Consider the following 22,836-nt stretch of genomic DNA (forward strand, 5'->3'; position numbering starts at 1 on the left):
AGACTGTGTCCCCAAATCACCTCCATAGCGTTGTATTCCTGCCACCTAGTGGTAAACATTGTTGTAACAACGATGACCAGGGGAATGAAACTGAAATTGTTACGTGCTTGAAAAATGCGGTTGAACGCTTAATACCTGTTGCCTTATAAGGGAGCAGGCACAGGGTGTAGTGCGGTTGCTGGTGTCCCTGCAGAGTCACCCAGTAGCTCACTGGCTGAATTTGGGGCCCTGTCCTTGGTCCTGCAGAAAGGATGCCCTCGTTCCTGGTGGTGCTGAGTGTGCCGCAGATGAACTCTTTCAAGTGATGAGAATCCATTGTAATTCCTTTACGGGGAGCTTCAGGCTTTTAGTTTGCCATTTGAAAGATGCCCAGCATTGGGCAGACCCTTAAACACCTTAAGGGTAGAGCACGGGAGAGCTCCCTCTATCTTGGAGGTCTGTAAGAACCAAGGAAATTACGTGGTAAACGCTCGGCCCAGTGCTTCCCAGCAGCCGTAGCGGTCTGCTGTTCACTCTCCTTTTGTGATTTCTCCATCCTAGATTGACCTGACTCCTTCAAACAGGGGCCAGGTAAGGTCAGTGTTTTCTGGAACTGATTTTGACACCCACCGTGTTACACCCTTATGGATCAAATTGCCAAGTCCCCCATCCAGACACTCAGATGTAGCTCTGAGGAACAGTGGGCGATGTCGGGGAGACAATCGACGACCTAAGATGTATCTAAGTCATAGTAGAATACGCTGAGTGAATTAAACCCCACAACGGGAAAAACCGTGATGCTAAGGGATTTCACAAGGGTTGTAGTTCTTACCCATGCACCAAATCCAGGCAGGCTTAATAGGGATGATCAAATCTGGTTTGAAGAAGGTGAGATTTCTGCTGGTAGTTATGGAGTGGAAGTGGAGTGGTTCAGCGGTCAGAGGCACAGTGGTTTCATGTGGTTTCACAGAACAGGACACAACAGTTCGATTTGGTGTCAGGGAACCATCCCGGTCAAGCTGAAATCATTAGGTTCAGACTGTGGATTCTTGGATTCCACATAAAGAATCTGTATGTTACTTGATAAGCATTGAGGGATCAGAGATGTCTTTGAATAGAGAAGGGCCAAGCTCAGAACTGTGTGTTTGAGAAGTTAATCCACCGCCTCTAAAAAAGAGAACTGGGAAGAAAGATGACCAGAGAGAAAGCTATTGGAATTTATTGCCAGAGAGATCTTGGAGGTAACAGGGCACTGAAGCGTTGGGAGGAGATCCAGGACATGAGGAAGGACAGAGAGTGAAACAACAGACGCAATGACAAAGACCCAGTGCGGCCAAACATAACCAAACACATAAATATTCTTTCAAAAGATGCCACAGTGCCTGAAATACACTCATAGTACCTTAAGATTGCTTAGCTTAATATCTTTATTATTAATATCATTAGCATATATTGTTTTATATTTTAAATGTATATGTATTATACATTATGAATAAAATTTTGTTTTATTTTGTCATATTATTTACCATATAATTAAAATGATAGTATTATTTATTATTGATATTATTAGTACTAATAACAAAGCATAAACATTAGCTGTTATCAGATTCATTGTTAGTTAAAATTGCTGCCTTCAGTCAGGCTCTTCAGTACAGACCAGTTAAACTCTGAACATTGCTTTCCACCTTCCAGGCAGAGTTTCTCTGAGTCTGGAATGGGCCCAGCCAGGCTGCACAGTAAGGGCACAGACCCAGGCTGCACAGTAAGGGCCCAGCCAGGCTGCACAGTGCCTCAGCTGGAGCTCGTGCCTCAGAGCTGTGACCTGGACCTGGAACGGGGCCCGCGGGGGAATAGCTCAGGCACTGAGGGTAGACGCCTGCTGTCTCAGCCAGGCTTGTCGCAGTCCTGATGTCCTGTAGGTTAGGTTTGGGCGTTTTTCTTCCAGCTCTGTCGAGCTAACTCCTGGTTCAGGAAGGAGAGGCGTTAACTCCTGAAAGAGTTAAGCATGACTTATAACCCTGGTGTTTCCACTGGACTCTGTTATCAACTGGACATGAACCTCTGTAGAATACAAACACCAGTTCCCAGAAATGGCTTTAAAACCTTTCAAGCCAGAAGGAACGGTGGTATAAAGCATTTGGTCTAAAATATGTTGACCATCAATGGCTACTCCCGCTTTGAGGGGTGGGGGTGGTGGCTGGAATTTTACCAGCTCACACTGGAACTCTTAAAATGTCATTGACTCATCCAACTAAAAGTATGCATAGCAACCTCTGTTTATCTGATTTGTTCAGTTAATAAAGGTCCTTCTCAGCCGCCCCCTCAAGGTCAGCATTCTGGGGTTTGCTTTAGACACGTAAACTGAGGCCCGGAGAGGGTACCGTCCCCTCCCAAGCCCCGTGGCTGGGCCTGGAGCTGGGCCTGGAGCTGGGCCTCCAGCAGGACCGGAGCCTGGGGAGCCTCTGCTGGGACCCGCATGCAAGCACATTCTGACCATTTCTGGTCTCCCAGTCTTTGGTGCAATCCTTTCATCTTCCTTATCTGTAAAACAGAATTTAAAGTATCCACTGTATGGCTTTTAGGATTAAATGAGATGGGATCAGTGAAGGCCAGTTTTGAGATGCTGGCGTCATCGCCGTCTGCACACTTCCTCACCGTTTTCTCTTGTCCCCACATCCCGCATTCTTGTCACGGAGTATGGACCACCTCCTACCTCCGTGGGTCCTTGCCCAGAGAAGAGTCCTTCCTCTTGATTTCCTGGGTGGAGTTGGCAGCTTGGGGTGGGCCGGGCCGCTCACTGAGGACCTTCATTCCATCCCTCTCCTGGCAGTTTGTGTGCGTCACTCGATGGTACAGGAGAGGAAGCTGTGTGGACAGTGGTGGGCCTTGGCCCAGAGGCCAGAGCCCCGCTGTGTCCGGAAGGTCAGAGCTTCGGGTGTGGTGGGCGGCCCTTGGACACAGTGTGTGACTGATCCACTCCCTGATATACGACATAAAAGTGTCATATGTTTACTTACAGCACGGTTCCACTGCACATCTGGATTTGTTCTTTCTGAGGCATAAATTATTCATCTAACACTGCAAGTTTTGAATTAAACACACTGGAGATCTTTTGCAGCACCCACGTTAGAGTCTCTGGAAACACCAGGTGCCGCTCCTGGTCGTGCCTTCCCTCCCGGGGTCCCTGTACCCACAGCCCCAGACTCTTACCCAGGGTGTTCTTGGTGAACAGCCGTCTCATCAGGCTCGGGTTTACTTGACCAGTCAAGTTCACTGGCTGGACTGTTGTCCCTTTAAAGGAGGGGTGACTGATCTAGTCATCATCAGTGAGAGCTGCCGAAAAGAAGGAATCCCAGGAAAGTCGTGTCCTTCTTTTTCTGACACCCTCCCCTCCCCGAGTTCTTTTTATAAAGTCATGTCTGGGTGTAGGGTGAGAACTGCTCCTTTGACACCCAGAACTGCTCACTTATTTGCTCCTTTATCCCCATTCATCCCTCAATCGTTCATGAAGGTTTCTAACTACTGATTTCCCAGGCTGCAGACTTTGGGGATGTGATGATAGCATCACATCATTTGGAAAGAATGTAAGTAGCTGCTTTCATGAGACACCCAGATAAATAAATCAAGCCTATAAAAATATAGCAGTGGTTTTAACAGAGCCACAGAAAACAGAACTTAGAGCCCAGGGGAATTTATGAGGTTTTCTTGCAGGAAGTGATACTTCAGTTGAATGTCGAAGGATGAAATTTCCAGGTGGACAGGGGCAAAAAGGTATAGTGGAGGGAGCAGCCGTTCTCTCATCTCCAATTGCATCAGATAACATGTGGCAAACAGTGGGTTGTTTGGTGTGGCTGGTGAAGCTGGAGCTGGCAAGGCACATAGGGTGAGGTTTTGAACCGCCAGCCATGATCTCATGTGTGTCTTAGTGAGAGTCTTAGGAGAGTCTTAGCCATGCTCCTCTTAGGATGGAGAGTGGATTAGAGACACGGAAGAGAGTTACTGCTTCTACGAGAGCCGTGGACAGATTCCTTCTGAGACTGAATGATGGCAGAATGTAGTCATCACGTGGATGGAGGTGGCTGGAGAGGGAGGGGGAGGAGTTAGGGGTGTCTGAGATCTCCTCAACTGAAACACAGAGGCAGGCATGTTTATGAAGATGGTGTTCTGCGTGCTAATCCAGAAAACCTTGGTTTCCTGGATTCTACAGGCATTCGGGGCTGTTGAGTGGCATGACTGTACTGCTAACTGTGGCTTGAAGTACACTGATGCTGGGAACACAGACACCATCCTTCATCACCCTCCCCAGAGAGTAAGCCGAGCCCTGCCTCCCTGCCTCCTTCCCTGCATCCTGGTTCCTCTCCTTCTCTATACAGAGGAGCTCAGACGGCATCAACAAGGTCTCCTGCCCAAGAAGGTTTAGAAGAACAATAGGCTTCTGTCATATTGAGCTCTAAAACACGGTTCTTGATTTTGGAACATTTTTGTTGTTGTTCAGTCATGTCCAACTCTTTGTTGTTCATTTTGTTGTTTTTGTTGTTTAGTCACTCAGTTGTGTCCAACTCTTTGTGACCCCATGGACTGCAGCACACCAGGCTTCCCTGGAGTTTGCTCAGACTCACGTCCATCGAGTCAGTGATGCCATCCAACCATCTCATCCTCTGTTGCGCTCTTCTCCTCCAGCCCTCAATCTTTCCCAGCATCAGGGCCTTTTCCAGTGAGTCAGCTCTGCATTGTGCTGCTGTTGATTCTGAGATGGTAGGACAGGTGGGGGTGGGGTGGGGTGTTAAGTCCCCCAAATGGAATTCCTCTGAATGATTATTATGAAGGCAGGGGAGGGGAGACCTCAAGAGTCCATATTTCTCATAGTTATCAGTAAGGGTCTTTTTATGCTCAGAGAACTGTGTGATGGGTAGTAAATTGCGTCCGCGTGAATGTTAATATTTGCATTTTTAATGAATTACCTATTCTGCCCATCAAACAAGTTACAAAGGCCATAGGCTCATAGACTCTTTTCAGCACATTTAATCATCAGTTTTACACCTGTCAGGACAACTGAAGTCTGTAACACCAGCACTGCACTCTCCAGGGAGAGAGCAAGCATTAATTGCTCATGTGTTTCTCTTTTGAGGGCTTCCCAAGTGGCTCAGTGGTATAGAACCCACCTGCCAATACAGGAGATGCAGGTTTGATTCCTGGATGGGGAAGATTCCCAGGAGAAGGAAATGGCAACCCACTCCAGTGTTCTTGCCATGGACAGAGGAGCCTGGCAGGTGCAGTCCATGGGGTCGCAGAGAGTTGGACACGACTGAGCACACACACACAGAGCCAGCAGTATTTCTCTTTTGATTCCATATCCAGCTTTCTTCCCACAGCCGAGGGAAAGCACTTAAAGCTGTGCCGGGAAGCAAGGGTTAACGAGGCCACACACACGTCTGTGTACAGACGTTGATGACGGGTGTGAATTGGCAGGTCTAGGTCAGGCTTTCTGAGCCCTGGGTAGTTCTGCGCTGAGCTGCTGGACTGTGAGAAGGTAGACCAGGTGGGGCTCCAGCCCGGCCACCTACACTCAAAGAGAGTGTTTCTAAAGCAAGGGAACACTCTTGGAGAACATGGATGTGGTTACCTGCTGTTTTTCAGAGCACCTGGGGGCCACTGCCTGCGGCAGAGTTGGGGTAGGTCTTGGCTCTCTGGTGTCTGTAGTTCTAGGAAGAGTCGCAATCAAAGCTGTGTCCCCTGGATGGCCGTACTTTAGAAGCACGTAAAGTTTGATCAATGATTCAGTTTTAGAATTTGCGGGACACTTCACATGTCTTGCAAGGAATATGTCTTTTGGCAAAGCCTCGCTGTTCAGATGTGAGCTTCAGTCTGAGGGGTTTTCCCCCATCTGTCCCTCTCTCCTTCTGGACTTCTGCTTTGAGTAAAGTGTACATTTTGGTTTTATGTATTACAATTCTGCTCCACCTAGAAGGCGAGCTCTCTCCTTTCCTGTCTCTGGCGAGGCTGCATGATGTCAAAGCACAGCCACAGCTGGTTCTCCCCGAGCTGCCCCCTGGGCATGAGCTTAAAGGAGCCAGTGTCTCATTTCCTGCCTCTGCACACCTTCCTTTCACCCGCCCCCATCACTTCCTGGAGCATGTTTGCTCTCAGAAGGATTTGTTACCTGATCACCTAAGACAGCCGCTGATTTTCCTAAACCCATCTGTCTGTCTCTGTTTTTTTCTTTTCTGTATCAATGAGGAAAGCAGGTTGCATAAGTGAAAAACAACAACTGCATGTCGATTTGTGATCAGTTTATTGTCTGCAATTTTTTTGTACTTCTATTTTTGCTAGCATGCTGTTTCTGAACCTTTTTATCACAGGATGATGATAGAAATGAGTTTATTCTCACCGTGTGCTTAAGTTGTCTGTGCTGTTTGGTTTAGTAAATGAATTAAACAACCCATAATAGCCTGTTTTTTATATGTATATACTGCAAAAAAAAAATAACAATAATAAAAACTTGTCCCCAGTTATTCTCATATTTTCCCATGGTGTCAGAGGAAAATGTTTTAATACACCCTCTTATGTTTTTTTTGGTATGCAAATTAAACTGACAAAAGTTGACTTTTGTTCATGTGAGTAAGTGGGAGTTCACAGAAAACTGACTGCAGGAAGTGGTTAGGGCATCTTAACAGGGGAAAGAGGTAGGAAAAGCCATTGTGGAAAATGAGTGACTTTTAGGAAAGATGAGGGCCCTGCAGAACAGGTGGGAGACAGGCTAGTTTTGTGCCAGTGTCTGTTTAGCTGAGGCTTCTCCTCTCAGTGATAAGAGTCAGTCTTCCCTGGTTGGAAGGAAAAGAATACCTTTTCCTTGCAAGGAAGCGAAGGGATTTATGACAACTGAGTTCTGCTTTCAGGTAAAAGGAAAGCCTGTTCTTACAGCTTTTGAGTTACAGCTTTTTTTTTTTTTTTTTGAGTTTGCAGCTCAAAGTGGTGTTCATTCGCCATGGTGTGTTCTGGACCCTGTCCATGGTGACTTGAATTGGACATAGACGTCCAGGCTGTAAAAATCGAACTGGCAGGTCAGAAGGGAGTGGAGTTTGCTAGAGCCCACTGCCTTCTGAGCAGAGGTGACTTGGTATATCTGGAGAAAGAAATGGCAGCCTACTCCAGTATTCTTGCCTGGGAAATCCCATGGACAAAGGAGCCTGGTGGGTTACCATCCACGGGGTCGCAAAGAGTCAGACACGACTGAGGGACTAAAAAACAACGACTTGGCATATGGGCGCCTCATGGCGTAGTGGGGACAGGTTACAAGGCCCACACCTGATGTCTGTTACTGCTGACTGGCTGCATGGCCCTGAGCAAGTCACCAGACTTCCCTGGGTCTCAGATTAAAAGTACATGACCTGCATTTCAGGTCTCAGTTGCCACTGATTGGCGAGAGGCGGGGCTCGTTGGGCCAGTCCTCAGGGCAGGGCTCTGGGGGTTTGGGGGTGGGGAGACAACCAGAGTGGCTGCTCTGCCTGCCCTGCCATCTCATGACTTGCTTGGTTGTTCCAGCCCTCCCTGGGTGGGGTTCTGTTTTATTTTCAAGTCTTTGTTGCACAGTGTCTCAGGACGGAGGGGCTAAAGACACTAGGCTCCTAGGGACCGCTGCTTGCTCTGAGCCCAGATATGGAAGGTCTGTGGGCTGAGCCCTCGTGATTGTTCTTCCGTGAGGCTCTTTGAGAGCAGTGACTCACCAGGGCTGAGGTGGGCGGGCACCCTGATCCCCACGGTTGCACTTTGTCCTCCCAGGACCCAGACAGGAGCAGTGGCTGAAGCCTGGGGCCACAAGCTAACCCTAGGCCAGGCGGACTAGACAGAAGTCTTCCCACTCCCACACCTTTGGGGTTCTCCTAGTACATGGCATTGCCTCTGAAACAGTCACTTGAGAACTTGGGAAGTGTCATCGAATTCCGGGCAGCAGACTCTCCACCTGTGGGGTTGTCTGGTCTGGAATCTGAGATCCTGAGAGGTTAGTGGTTCAGGCACACCCAGCTGGTCAGTAGGCTGATCTGGTTTAGTGCTTGCCCCATCAGACCAAGTCCAGGGTTGGGCCAAGCAGCAGCCCAGACTCAGTCCTCTTAAGACACGTTGTCTGTGAACCTGCTGAGAGAGGGAGCCTTGGATAGCAAATGCAGCCTCCGGGCCATTTCTCCCACAAGCCTGCATTACCTGAGCTTTATTATTTATCTATTTTATATATAGTAGCGTATATATGGGCTTCCCTGGTGGCTCAGTGGTAAAGACTCTGCCTGCAATGCAGGAGACCCGGGTTCCATCTCTGAGTCGGGAAGATCCCCTGGAGGAGGGCATGGCAACTCACTCCAGTATTCTTGCCTGGAGAATCTCATGGACAGGAGCCTGGCAGGCTGTAGTCCATGGGGTCACACAGAATTGGACACGACTGAAGTGACTGACGTGAGTCTGAGTGAACTCCGGGAGTTGGTGATGGACAGGGAGGCCTGGCCTGCTTCGATTCATGGGGTCGCAAAGAGTCGGACACGACTGAGCGACTGAACTGAACTGAACTGAAGTGAAGTGACTAAGCAGCAGCAGCGGCAGTGTATATCTGTCAGTCACAATCTCCCGACTTATCCCTCTCTCCCCTTACATCCTGGTAACCATAAGTTTGTTTTCTACATCTGTCACTCTTATTTCTCTTTGGTAGGTAACTTCGCTTGTACCCTTTTTTCAAATTCCACATATAAGTGATACCATATGATACTTGTCTTTCTGTGTTTGACTGACTTCACTTACGATAATCTCTAGGTCCATCCATGTTGCGGCAAATGGCATTATTTCATTCTTTTTAAGGCTGAGTAATACTCTGTTGTATTAATGTATATGTACTACATCTTCTTTATCCATTCCTCTGTTGATGGACATTAGGGTTGTTTCCATGTCTTGGCTATTGTAAATAGTGCTTCAGTGAATATTGGGGAGAAAGTATCTTTTTGAATTATAGTTTTGTCTGGATATGTGCTCAGGAGTGGGATTGCTGGATCATATGGCAGCCCTGTTTTTAGTTCATTAAGGAACCTCCATACTGTTCTGCATAGTGACTTCACCAAGTTACATTCCCACCAACAGTGTAGGAGGGTTCCTTTTTCTCTACACCTTCTCCGGCATTCCTTGTTTGTATATTTCTTGATGCTAGGAATTCTGATTGGTATGAGGTGATACCTCATTTTTGCTTTGGTTTGCATTTCTCTAATAGTGAGTGATGTGGAGCATCCTTTCATGTGCTTTTGGTCTGTCTGTATGTCTTCTTTAGAGAAATGTTTATTTCGCTTTCACCCATCTTTGATTGGGTTTTTTTGCATGGAGCTGAATGAGCTGTTTGTATATTTTGGAGATTAACTCCTCGGTTGCCTCTTTTGCAAATATTTTCTCCCATTCTGAGGGTTGTCTTTTCATTTTCTTTATGGTTTCCTCTGTTGTGTAAGAGTATACTACAAAGCTACCGTAATCAAAGCAGTATGGTACTGGCACAAAGCCAGAAATGTCAATCAACAGAACGGGTTAGAAAGTCCAGAAATAAACCCACATGTCCATGGTCAATTAATCTATGACAAAGGAGGCAAAAACATACACTGGAGAAAAGACCATTTCTTGAATAAGTGGTACTGGGGAAACTGGACAACTACATGTAAAACAATGAAATTAGAACAATCCCTAACATCACACACAAAAATAAACGCAAAATGGATTAAAGACTTCAATGTTAGGCCGGATATTATAAACCTCTTAGAGGAAAACACAGGCAGAGTACTCTTTGACATAAATTGCAGGAACTCCTTTTTTGATCCACCTTGCTAGACTAATGAAAACAGAAACAAAAATAAACAAATGGGTGCTGATTTTCTTAGTATCTTTTATGATGGTTCATCATGTGTCACAAACATCACTACTGAGATTAGGGTTTTAATTAAGCCTCTGATTAAAGACAGGTTTGCTTCTTCCCATCCATGTTTCAGTCACGTCTTTCTGGGACACAGTCAACTTGGTGGGGAGGGGCGGGGGCTTGTTTTCTTTACCTTCCTGGATATCACCCTTACCTAACTTGTTCGCATTTGAAAAGGTTGTGACCGAGGGGTCCTGGAGGCAGGCTCCCCCACCGGAGGAAGAGAGGACGGAGGCTCAGAGGATCCCCAGGAGGAGACTGGGGTCTGGGAGGAGGTCAAGGCCCCGACCACTCTCTGACTATGGCCAGCTGGTCGCCCGAAGTCTGTCTATCCCAGAAGACTCGATCGCCGTGGACCCCCAGAAAGAGGACGCTGTGGACAGTGACCACCAGCCCAGCGTGGCCCCCACAGACCCTGCAGACCAGACTCCTGCTGGGGGCTATCCCCAGGGGGGCCCAAGAAGACGCCCCATCTCTGTGATCGGTGGGGTCGGCTTCTATGGGAGCAGCCAGACGGAGGAGGGGGAAGCCCTCCTGCCCCAAGTAAGACCGCCGTGCTGCCCCCAGAGCCTCCTGGCCTCTGTCCTCTCGCTGCAGACTTCCCAGACTTTTCCTTTCTTCTCTCTGCCTCAGGGATGGCGTCATCTGCTCACAGCCTTTCTTCCTGACTCTGAAAACATGCATGAATTAGAACTAACCCACTGACATTTGGATGGCTCTGACTAATCTTCTGTCTTTCTGGGATCTCAGATAATATGTGAAACTGGTTTGCTGTTTGTTCTGAATCATCTGGGGAAAGTAGCTGTGCATATTTAGTGAGCTTCCTCGAAGAAGAAATCTGGAAAGAAAATGCCACTTATCCCTAAAATGGAAAGACAAGAAGAAAATTGATTTTTTTCTAGATGAGAAAGTAATTTTTTCTGCCATTTTATCACTCTTTACATGTCAGTTGCAGCTTTGTAACTGTTTTGACAGTAGATTAAAATCTTAATATTATTTCCTTAGTGCATTTTAGCAATTCAACAAATACTTATCAATTACCCATAAAGCCCTTTGAGGATACAAACATTTAAATAAAGGCTCCCATTCAGAAGGAGTTTATATTTGGTGAGGTCTTATCCCAGCCATGGTCAAGTGTTCATATGAGTAAGTGCATGCTTCATTTTTCTTTTTTTTAACTTGCTAGTTGATATCATAAATAACTCAGGAAGAAAGTGAAAATGTTAGTAGTCATGTCCTACTCTTTGTGACCCGGTGGGCTGTAGCTCACCAGGATCCTCTGTCCATGGGATTTTCCAGGCAAGAATACTGGAATGGGTTGCCATTCCCTTCTCCAGTAGATCTTCCCAACTCAGGGATCAAACCCAGGACTCCTGCATTGCAGGCAGATTCTTTACCACCTGAGCCACCAGGAAAGCCCTAAGTAACCCATACATTCTCTTGAAAGGGCAGTAATATATTGGTATTGGATTTTCCGTTTCCATTCTCCCTATAACCCCGGCATAGTGCTTATTTATAGCAAATACCCCCAAAATCTCTTGCTTAATTGAACTAATTTGAATTCAGTTAAGGTGAAAGCAGATTATGTTGAAGAATACTGCAGACTTTTTGTTGTGTTGAGATGCTCTACATGCGAGGAAATAATTCTGAAGGTGGCTGTCCTCACCATGGTATCACGGAAATGATTCTGAATGGAAGCAAATCTCTTCTAATGTGAAACACAGTCTAGGGGCGATCTAAGCACTTAAGACAGTTTTTCACTTCAGAGCATCCAAAAGGAGCATAGTAAGATAACTTTCTGCCCCCAAGCTTGTTTAGGGAACTGGGTAGAGAAATACTGAGAAAGCCTATGGAAGGCATGGACCAACGTGGCCTTCAGTGTCGTTTTAGGGACGACTCATATGGAAGATCCCAGGGGCTATAGATGGTTCTAAATTGGTGGAAAACCACCAACTCTCCTTTTAGACAAAGCTCACTGCCCGGTTAGTTAAGGTGAACAAGAACCGTGTTCCACAGATGCTGGTCCCTGCGTGTGGGTGGGTGTGTGTGTGGGGGTGTGTGTGTGTGTGTGTGGTGTGTGTGTGTGTTGTGTGTGTGTGTTGGGGGGGCTGTGGGAAGGAGCTGTCACGGGCCTCAGTCACTGGCACCGCGTCGGCTTCCCTGGGGGTGCTGCTGCACGAGTGTGGGTGGGGGCCGTCACTTCCTCCACTGTGGTCATTCCTGAGTGTCCCCACGTGTGTGTCCAGACAGGTGGCTGAAAACCTGGCACCCTGGGGTCTGCACTGGGTTTCCGCGTCTGAGGAAGGCTGCCCTTGAGCCTGTGCAGCCGTGACCTGGGGCTTCGAGGCTCCCAGCCCCACTTCCTGCCTCTCCTCACTGCCCCTCCTTTCCTCTGCAGCCCGCCGCCCGGCCGCCCGTGCCCGCACATCAGGTGCCGCCCTACAGGGCGGTGTCAGCCCGGCTGCGGCCCTGCGCCTTCTCCCAGAGCACCCCCATCGGGCTGGACCGTGTGGGACGCCGGCGACACCTGAGAGCGTCCAACGGTGAGTCTCACAGTCCCCCCTGGGCAGGTCCGTCTCCAGGAGGCAGGTGTGGAATCGTTGCTCAATCTGGGAACCCAATCTGTTGCGCCTGTCTGGCCTGCCCTGGGCCCAGGGTGGGGAGGGCCCACTGGGTGTCAGAGCCACCCTTGCAGGGGTAGGCCTGGCACCCCTGTCCAGAGAAGGTGCCCTATGGACTCTGCGTCGTCCCAGTGACCTTGACCTTGAGAAGTCTGGGTCCCAGGTTCCTGCTGTGGTGATCTGACCATGAATGGGCTCCTGGGAATCTGTTTTACCCCTCTGAAAGCTCTTCCTGAGAGTTTGAGATTCACCCATACTGTGTATCTAATAGATGGTATATGCATGGAAGACTTTATCTAATAGAGCCATGCATATGCCAGCCTGGGACTTACCCAGTGAACACTTGCCGACCTGACTTTAGGTTCCTGAGCACGGACACCAATGTTTGAGCCAGCCCGCTGGCTGGACAGTGGCCTGGCTGGCTCACGGGCAGGGATAGGACGGGCAATTTTGTGGGGCAGACGCCCTCCCGTGTGCTCTGAGGATTAATTCATCTGATCTCAACTCTGTGCTGGGCGGATGCTCTTGTAATCCTCGCTTTACAGATCAGAAACCCCAAGTGTAAATAGATAAACCACCCAGGAAGTGGCAGAGAAGGGACTTGAATCTACAATCAGGTAGAATTTTCACTGCGGGCCCATGTTTTTAACCACTGAGCTGTGCTGACTCTAAATAGAGACAGTAGACGGCTAGCCACCGGAGAGCTTCAGTGCTGACTTTTTCTGTCTTGGCTTTGAGGACGAGACTTGCACGTGAGCGTGAGTGAGGGATGGGGCTCTCAGGGCCTCACCAGCTGGTGGGTACGCCCTCCATGTGACAGTGGTGACCGGAGCCACAAGAAGGGACAGGATTTAAAGCGTGTTGTTTCTGGAGACTTGAAGGAGGGTATTGCTCGGTGTCACTTAGATTTCAGGGAGTGGGAGGAGGAGGGACCAGGGCGCATGAAGAAGTGACCCAGAAATGGTTGTCCTGGGAGTGTGTCCTGGGACGTCTCTGCCTGGGGCTGAGCGATCGGCCTGAACATATGGCTGAGGAATTGTCCCCTCCTTTCCTACCATCGGGTGGCCTGGTTTCTACCCCAGGAGGAACCCAGTCTGAACTCTCATCAGACAGGGCAACAACAAAGAGGAATTGGAGGCGGCTGGGGGCCGAGGAAGTTTTCGAGCATCTCTTGATTTGTGTCCTCTCGGACGAGCAGGTGGGGCCCTGGGATCGCGCCCCAACCCTCATCCCAGGGCCCCTGCCTCTGCTCGGGCCAGGCTTCCATCCCCACTGGTTCTGAGCGCCTATTCCTGTTTGGTTCTTGCTGCTGTTTCCCTGTGAACTTCCCTGTGGTTACTGGAATAAAGTCCCAGCTTCGTAAGGAGTTCGCAGGCTCTGCTGCCTGCCTACCTGCCGTCTGCGCCTCTCCTGTCTCCCGCCCGCTCTCCTACCCACCACCCGGCTCACACCCTTACTCTGCCCAGAACCTCCTTCCTTCCCTTTACACATGGCAGCATTTGTTCCGCCCAGAACTCAAACCCACTGCCCTGGGGACCCCGGTGACAAATGCATCGTCAGTCATCCTTCTGCTCAGCAGCCCCTTCTGTCCTACCCAGTCGTCAGCGTCCGGTGATGTATCTCAGGAAAGTTGTTACAAGGAGAGAAAAGGCTCTGAGTGCACGACGTCCTTCCCAGCGTTACTTGTGATGGAAAGAAGTTGAAGCAAGTGTCCACTTTCAGTGGAATAGTGAGCCCAGCATCTAAGGGTGACTGCTTCAAAACAGCTTATAGCATTGTCAGGAAAAAGTCTGTAACAATGAGGAAAGTGACCACTGTAATGTGAGAAAAGTGAGGAAGAAAAGGAAATAAAGTCACACATATATTGTTTTATTTACTAGGGCTGCCGTCACAGAGTACCACAAACTGGGTCCCTTCAGCAGCAGGACAGAATTGTCTCCATTCTGGAGGCTGGAAGCAGGGCAGTTTCCTTCCGAGGCCTGAGATGGGGACCCTCTGCTGTTTCTTGGCTCCTGGCGGCCTCGGGTCCCCTGAGCTCGGCGTCTGGCTGTATCTCCCTGGTCTCTGCCTTCATCTTCATGTGGTGCCCTAAAGAATTAAGGCACTGTCCTAATGCCCACGTGTCAGCTTGATCATTTACAAAGAGCTTGTTTTCAAATAAGGACACACCCTCGCTGGTACGGGGGGTTAGAATTTCAGCATCTTTTGGGGGGTGCACATTCAGCCCATAACAAACCATGACTGCAGCCCTATGCAGCATGCTCACATGCGGCCAAAGGTTTAAAACGAGTGTGCAGAAGTGAAAATACTGTAGTTAGGTGGGTAGGAATGTGGACGGTTTCTCCTCCAACCCTGTACTTATGTGAACAGCTTATTTCTGTGCTTTCTGGAATCATGTTTTGTTTTGTTTTGAGTTTAGTGTTCTTTTGTTGAGAAGTAGCAAAAACTCACCCTGCCTAGCTGGAGCAAAAAGAGACTGTCTTGGGAGGGTGTCAGTGTCCCCAAAATTGATGGGGTGGCTGGAAATGCATCTAGGAAACACCTGGCAGTCGGTGGCCCCTGGGAGCCGAGGAAGACACCGTCCATCTGTCCTTGAGTCACTCACTCAGGAGTCAGAGTCCCAGGAGGGGGGTTCAGCCCCCCCAGCTCAGGTGATGGCTCCACCAACTCGGGGCATGGGCACCGGGAGTAGGATGGGTCCTCCAGGGATGAGGCGGTGAGTGTGTGGATTCCCCGACCGTGGTGGAGGAAGGTCGTTCCTCCAGGGAAATCATTCATTCATTCAGTGTCTGCCAAGGGCCTGTCATGTGCTGGGAGCACAGCGAAGCCCTTTTCATCTCACAGGTCCTTGTTCGGGGATGATGAGTTAACAAGGAGCTGTAACACCGAGGGGGCACCGTGAAGAAAGGTGAAGCAGGGGGAGGGTGTTGTTTGTGGGGAGGAGGTGGTGCATGCAGCTTGCAGGATTTTAGTTCCCTGACCAGGCACTGAACCCAGGCCCTCAGCAGTGAAAGTGCCAAGTCCTAACCACTGGACCGCCAGGGAATTCCCAGGCATTCGTTTTTTAAAAGGACATGGCACACCAATTTCATGTCTAATGAGAACCCTCTCAGTCTTTCCCTGGAAGCAGCCCAGAGGCTCATCAGTCACTGCTGGTGTCTCCACGTCCAGGGCCTCTGACCAGGTGCCTCCCTCCTGCAGGCCCACCGCTGTTTGTGCCCAGAAGTAAATTTAAGCAACACACGCATCTCACAGTGGAAAGATGTGGGAGGAGAGGAGACAGAAAACACGAAGACATCACACGTGCACATGCCCGATACCGGGAAAGGGCGTACCTCCCCTCTGCAGCTGGCTGTGGGGCGCACGTGCTGTCTCTCCTTCTGCAAGTCTGGTCCCCGCACACTCCAGACCCCCTGCTCCTCACAGCACCTGGTGCTTATCTGTGCCCGCTAAGGTGCTCCAAGCCTGTTCTCCAAGATTCTGAGCTTGCTTCCAGTCATCACGGTCTCCTTTATTCCCCTCTTAGTTGAAAACCTGTCAGTCTACAAAAAAAGGAAGAAAAACATGTGGAGCATCTGCTCTGAGCCAGGCACCACTGTCTCTGTTGGGGTAAAGCAGAGAGTAAAGCATCGCAAAGCATGTATGTTCCCGCATTTAAACAGAGGCAGTGAGTGGATACGCAGGGCTCCCTTGGGTACTAGCGAGCCTTCTGGGGAAGGGGAAGGTGGGAGTGGGGGAGGGCGACCTCGTGTCTCTGAGGAGGTGACCTTGGAGCCGAGACTTGGAAGATGAGCAGGGAGTGAAGATCTGAGGGAGCAGAGGTTCTAGTCAAAGGAGCATCGAATGCCCAGGTCAGGCAGAAGCTCAGTGTGTCCGAGGTTCAGCGAGAAGGCCGGGTGCCTGGAGCTCGGAATCCGGGGCAGGGGAGGCCAGGGCAGCCCGGAGGCTGGAGAAAGTCTGCACAGAAAGGGCATCGCAGGTTTCGAGGAGTCAGGGTTGTTCCAAGTGAAGTGGAAGCCGTTGCCAGCTAGGCATCAGAGAGCAAGGCCACTGGGGAGTGAGGCCAGAGGAAGGAGGCTGATTGGAGGTTGCCGCATTTGTCCAATGGGGAAATGCTGGTGGCAGGGACCGCAGAGGACACCACGTTCTCCCCGGGTGCTCATTCCTCATGCACGAGGAGGCTCAGCAGCTCGGCCTGGGCTCAGAGCCAGTGGCACCAGGGCTGGGATGCTGCTAGGAGCCCCTCCTGAGGGGAGGAGATTCAGCTTTGACAGAGCAGAATTACTGGGTGGAAAGAAAACACTTTGCAAGTGTATTATTAAGTGATCGTTGAACCCGCGTGTTGACCCCTTCGTTTCTGCACTGTGGTGAACAGCACCCGCTCCGGGGAGATTCCAGCAGGACTCTGATAGGCAAGACAAACAAATCCAAATCTAGAATAAGTGTCTCTTCCAGGAAGGACAAACCACCTATTGTGAAAAGGGTCCGCTGTAATCAGCTCCCCACAAGAAGCCGTCTGGGTCCTTCAAGGCACCGTATCATTAACTTTGTTGAGGGGACACCCGTGGTTTAGCCCAGGCTTGGCATCCGTTTCTGCCACCAGGGCCGTTTTATTTTTTGAACCCGCTGAGTCAGCATTAAGATGACCAGGAACAAAGATGGGCATTTGTGGGGTGTACATAATGTCACATGGTTGTTAAACAGCCTCGTTTGCAGTGGATTTCCATGGCACTGGTGGTTTCCTGTGCTGGGGTGTGTTCTGATATGTCCAGTCACATCCTCCCCAGAGCAGTCCAGTAACCCACAGTGTCCTTCCCAAGCTCCTCCAGGGGCTCCTCGGCCAAGCCATTCACTCTGGTCCACATGTGTAACCCGTACTGAGGCCATCTCCTCTCAGTCAGAAATTTCCGACAGAGCATTGCTTAAATGCTGGGGGACCTCCCTTTCCTGGGGGCTCCATCACCAAGGAATTCACAGGAAGGAAGGGTTGTAGAAATGGGACGCCCCCCACCCCCACCCCATGGTCATCTGGCTTCTGCCTCAGGAGGAGGCTCTTGAGTCGGAACCAGTTTAGATCCGGGCGTGGGGTGAGATCCCCGGATACCTGTGGTGGTGGCTCACGTGTGCCTTCTGCCCACTGACTTGGGGATTTCCTGCCCCACGAATCAAGCAGCACCTTCATGGAGTCACGTGTCGGTTTTTTCCCTAGGGACCCTGTGATAAGTTTAGCACAGCCAGAGGTCCGGTGGGAGGGACCATCCCAGTGACCAAGCTGGCCCTGCTGCCCAGGACAGAAATGACATCTGCTCTTCCGTGTGGACTGCCTACCACCACGGGAGTCCTGGATCCCTTGGCCCCTGGCCCACTAACAGAAGCTGCCATGTCCATCATGTGGTTTGGGAAGCCTGGGGGATGGTGAGAATCTGACAGGCCAGCTCCAGCATTCCTGTATCCCAGACCCCTTCTTCTCCGTCTGCCAGGAGCTGGCCCCTCAGCTGCCTCAGGAATGGGCAGCCTGGGGGCCCAGTTCCCCTCCCACTGACATGCTGGAATGCAGCCAGCTCAGGAGCTGTGTGTTGCATGCAGAATCCCTGGTAGATGCCACCCAAATGGACAGATCTGGTTTAATCTGAATTGTGTTTGGTAAATGTAGTGTGTGGACTTGTTTGGATTCTGATACCAACCAACCAGCTATAAAAAGGTCATTTTGAGATGAGGAGGGACATTTTCACATGGACTCAGTATTCAGAGAAGGAATTACTGTCAATTTTGTTCATTATCATGATAATGATAGTGTAGTTATTTTTCAGTCCTTATTCATTTGGGTGCATACTAAATATTTGTTGCGTGAAATGATATATTCGAGATTTGCTTTAAAATATCCAAAAAGACCTAGTTGGAAAAGATTGATAAAATATTGATCCTTATGGGTTCATCATATAATTTTTCTACTTCTGAGTTTGTTTGCAATTTCCTAGAATAAAACCTTTTAAAAATAGTGAACAGTATATTTCCTCCTCCCTGGTCAGGTGCTCTCAAAAATCTTTAAATCAAGATGTGCCAGGCAAGTAACAATTTCTCAAAATGTAGAGATTTGAACGTAGCAATTTAATTTTTTTGAGAAGTGAAGACCTAATCCTTTTAGGTGAAAGTGAACTCATCCTGCGTTCCCTTCCAGAACATTGCCTTCTCTCTCCCTTTGCTTAGAGCACCGTCTCATCTCCTTCCTGGCTCATGTGTGACACGGAGCAGACCTGGGTCATGTTTGCCCACTGCTCGGGTGTGGCCTTGGATAATAGAATTCCACCGTGAGTCACCGTGGTGCTTTTGTCAAGTTCACGGTTGGGAGGCGGCTGGCCAAACCCTGTGGCTTTATTGGCGATGGGGGCTGTGCCCCTTGGTCATCCTTGGGTCTGAGTAGCCATGCCTGTGCATGCTCACTTTTTCTTAGGGGACCGTCTTCACTGCCATCTGCGTTTTTCCTTTATGATATTTTTCTCTTACATCCAAGGCAGCTTATTCCGCGGCAGCCTGAGTTTCCCAAACTTACTTCTGTTGCTGCCATTCTCCCTCCAGTAACTGCTCCACCTGTTCTGGGCAGAAGTCCAGTTTGATCGCCCTTCAGAATTCTTATTCTCGTGTCTACGCACACTTCTCTTTCTACCCACCCTGCCTGTCGAGTTCAGATGCGCTTTCTCCTGTGAGGCAAACCAAGTGATGTCTGAACTGTTCCCCAGGAAGGAGAACCCTGAACAGAGGAGAGAAAATGGCCAGGTTAAGTACAATGATAACTAATTATAAAAAGTGGAGAAAAGCATGAGTTGACTTGATTGGACTTTCTATGGCTTAAAATATTTTGAAATTTATTCAAATTATTGCTTGATTTGATTTGATCTTCATACCTTAATTTCTTATGAATGTAATATGGTCACTTCACGAGGTAAGAAAGAGGATGACATTAAATCAGGGTAGCTATCTATTGAGCCGGGCCAAAATCCATCTTCAGTAGAATGATGTCATCATTTAAGCTGTTAACAAGGGAGTCCTGAAGCTCAAACTCATAACCACCCATGTACATTTTTCATGTGGAAAAAACCAAAGAATCCAGTCCTTAAAAGCTTGATATATAGTGATATGTATGTATATATATATATATATATATATATATTTATATTTATATAAAACATTGTGTTCTACAAAAGAATAACCCAAATTATGCAACAGGCCACGTATCTGTGAAGCACATCAGACCTAGCCAGGGGTTGGTGAGAGAGGAGCTATTTTGAAAAAACGTACTCTGAGGTTTTAAAAATTCCCAGTTCCGCTGTCAGTAAGAAAGCAAGAAAAAATACTACAGACCGCAGGGCAATTGATCAGGGCCTACAACAAAAATATAAATCTAGAGATAAGAGTGGGGATTAAGAATTTACAAAGTAAGGTACTTGGTGGTGAGAAGTCCAAGATGCTCCATTTTTCCTTTTGTGGAGAACACACAGAGGCCCTTCGTAGACCGGTAGAGCGGGGTCCAACTCCGAAGGGGTGTGGCCTGGACTGCCCCCAGGGGTCCCGCCCCCACAGCAGGGTTGCCCCTGTGGTCTGCGGGGTCCGCGGAGGAGGGCGCACCGGGGCTGGTCCACTCAGCTCGCCCTGAGACCAGGGTGCTCTGCGGGGTGGGCTCGAGGCCCTGACAACCTGCCATGAGACTTCTGGGGGAAGCCGCCGGAGAACCGGGGCTCCTCCCAAACCCCAGCCGCTCGCCCCCTGTCCTGGTGCGCCGTGCTGGAGGGCCTGCGGTCCCGCGCGCGGGATGCTGGTGTTGCCCTGCGGTCCTGCGCGTGGGATGCTGTTGTTGCCCTGCGGTCCCGCGCGCGGGATGCTGGTGTTGCCCTGCGGTCCTGCGCGTGGGATGCTGTTGTTGCCCTGCGGTCCTGCGCGCGGGATGCTGGTGTTGCCCTGCGGTCCCGCGCGCGGGATGCTGGTGTTGCCCTGCGGTCCTGCGCGTGGGATGCTGGTGTTGCCCTGCGGTCCTGCGCGCAGGATGCTGCGCGGCCCGCGGGGGGGGGAGGGGTTGCGTGCGCTCCCCCAACCGTCGCCCCCTCCCCACCAGGCTTTCCTCGGGTGAACGTTCCCCACAGTTTCAGGGCTGGTGTGTCCACTGGGAGAGGTGTGTGCCCAGAGGCCCCCACCCCTGAAGCCCAGCACTTTCAAGGAGCGGTTGGGGTGACCCCTCGGGGACATTGTTCCCTCCGCAACTTCCCGTTCTCGCAGCTGATTTTGGGCCGGGGTGCACTGATACCTCAGACCCGGAGACCTTGTGTAGCTTAGTGTGGGTTCTAGAAGCCATCTTACCTAGCCCCCTTATGAAGTCGATGAGCTTAATCCTATCCGGAAATGACGCGGGACATGCCACTAGGAGATAAAGAGTGGCTTTTCAGGACGTGAGCAGGGTGCCCGAAACCTTTTCGAGCTGAGTTTTTACTTCGCCCTTGGGTTAGGAGACACCTCGTTTGTATGGGTGCATAGAGCACAGTTACATGCTGCCGTGCATAACGTGTGTGTACACAGGTCCCTTGTGATAAGAGGGGCCCTGGGGTGCAGGCTGGCGGGTTCCAGGAAGCCAGATGCCAAGCTCACAGAACCCCCCAGCGGGTGTGCGGACCCGGAAAGCCACGGCAGTGCTCAAGGAGGTGAGTGTAACCACAGGGCAGCAGATTCCATCCAGGGAGTCCCAGGCTTTCCTGGGAAAGCCACAGCAAAGCTGAGATTGAAGGCTGAGCGGAACTTAGGTGGAGTCTGTTGCTGGAGAAGGTGTGTTTGTTCTAGGCTGGGAAGCAGCCAGTACAGAGGGTGGGGGCGGGAGGAGGAGAGCCTGCTTGAGAAGCCCAGGGTCAGGTCGCCCCTCAGAAGCTTTCTTAACCCAACCACGTGCTTAACCCAACCAAAGGGAAGTGTCCTCGATGCAGGTGGTGCCTGCTCCTGCCCAGGGCTCACTTGGGATGGCTGGGGGGTGGGGGGGATGACACAGCACCCACCACTGCTCTCATGGGTGGGTCGTGTCCTTACCCGGAGTCAGGGGCATGGCTGCAGCCTGGCTCTGGCAGCTGTGGTCATTACTGCTATCATGGAGCTTGTCTAGCTCCATAAGCAAATGAAATTGTAAATGTGAGACTCAGAAGAGACTCACATTTAAGAAAACTGAACTCTTGATAAAGATTAATTGCTAAAAAATTATTTCAGTCAGATAAGAATTGAGAGTGTAAAATGTGGAAAAACTGGGAACTCTGAGCTCAGAATGCTTCTGGTTATCACTTAAGAGCATCCAGAACTGGCCATCACAGTTGATAAATCGTGGTCTCACATGCAGAATCCCCGTCCCATGATGACATGTGAGAGAGACCTCTGGTCCTTGGGGATGACACTGATGAGGCAGCTGCACCTTTGTATGTAGAAGTTGAAGGGTTCGGGGCGTGACGCAGATGTATTGGGTCTGCCGTGGGTCTTTCAGGCAGCTTGACCACACTTAGTGGCTGTAGTGGGGTAAGCTGCGGGTCTGTACCAGGGATCAGACCACTCCAGGTGGGAGGGAACAGCCTGTTCAGGGCCTTCCTCAGGGCCTATCCTGGAAGAGCCAGGAGCCACAGGAGGGTTTTAAGTGGTTCACTTTGCATTCGGTGACTTTCTAGCTAAATTGTGGACCTGCTTGGGGACAGAGCAGACAACCAGCGGACAGAGCCCTTAACAAGGAGCATGATGGTTCTCTTGGAAAAGCAAAGACCTGAAAGTCCAGCCATTGTCTGGATGTTTGGGGGGCAGACCCTCCAAGGGGAGTATAGGAGAAAAGCACACGAGTGCGGGGCTTGGGACTGTTCCAGGCCTTGGAGCTGGAGGCACTGGTGGGACAGCTGGGTGGAGATCTCATCACCCGGCCTGCACTATGCGGTCTGATGAGGACAGAGGCCCAGGCTCGAGGGGAGTTTGGGGAGGAGTGGCCACACATGGCTGGTTGTTCTCTAGGCCAGTGAGGGAGAGGTACCAGCAGTGTGTGTGTGGAGTGAGAAGAGGGGGTAGCACCGGGGGTAGCCCGTGAAGGAAAAGAAATCCACAATGAAGATAGAAATGGAATGGCCAGACAGGTGAGTGGTGTCCAGTTGTCCAAGGATGCTGAGCCCTGGGAGGCAGTGCTTACAGTGTCACCTGTGGCAGGGGTCAAGCTGAGTGCTCTGAGCCATTTCCATGGATCCAGCGGCAATTAGGAACTTGCTGGGTTTTTTTTTTTTTTTTGGTTGTGCTGGGTCTTCGTTGCTG

The 22,836-nt window shown here is 50.1% G+C and overlaps 1 protein-coding gene and 1 long non-coding RNA gene across 7 annotated transcripts in view; one reads left to right on the forward strand and one right to left on the reverse strand.

The window, feature by feature from the left end:
- Positions 1-22,836, forward strand: part of SPATA13 (spermatogenesis associated 13) — a 290,432-nt gene that overhangs the window by 234,818 nt on the left and 32,778 nt on the right. For 2 of the 5 annotated variants that reach the window (XM_059892241.1, XM_059892242.1), the window contains 2 exons: positions 10,088-10,453; positions 12,309-12,453. In XM_059892241.1, coding sequence (XP_059748224.1) covers positions 10,088-10,453; positions 12,309-12,453 — 511 coding nt within the window. Of the gene's footprint in view, positions 1-10,087; positions 10,454-12,308; positions 12,454-12,507; positions 13,290-20,946; positions 21,219-22,836 lie in introns of those variants that run through there. The other 3 variants (XM_010810812.4, XM_059892245.1, XM_010810811.4) reach the window with 3 other exon arrangements.
- On the reverse strand, positions 14,296-21,011 carry LOC132346766 (uncharacterized). Of its 2 annotated transcripts, none has more exons than XR_009496715.1 (3): positions 20,828-21,011; positions 15,867-16,073; positions 14,296-14,619 (listed from the first exon to the last, which is right to left on the reverse strand). It is a non-coding gene; the product is annotated as an uncharacterized lncRNA (long non-coding RNA). The 2 variants fall into 2 exon arrangements; XR_009496714.1 differs by lacking the exon at positions 20,828-21,011 and adding an exon at positions 19,200-19,674.

The sequence above is a fragment of the Bos taurus genome, chromosome 12 (assembly GCF_002263795.3).
Source record: "Bos taurus isolate L1 Dominette 01449 registration number 42190680 breed Hereford chromosome 12, ARS-UCD2.0, whole genome shotgun sequence".
Taxonomy (NCBI): domain Eukaryota; kingdom Metazoa; phylum Chordata; class Mammalia; order Artiodactyla; family Bovidae; genus Bos; species Bos taurus.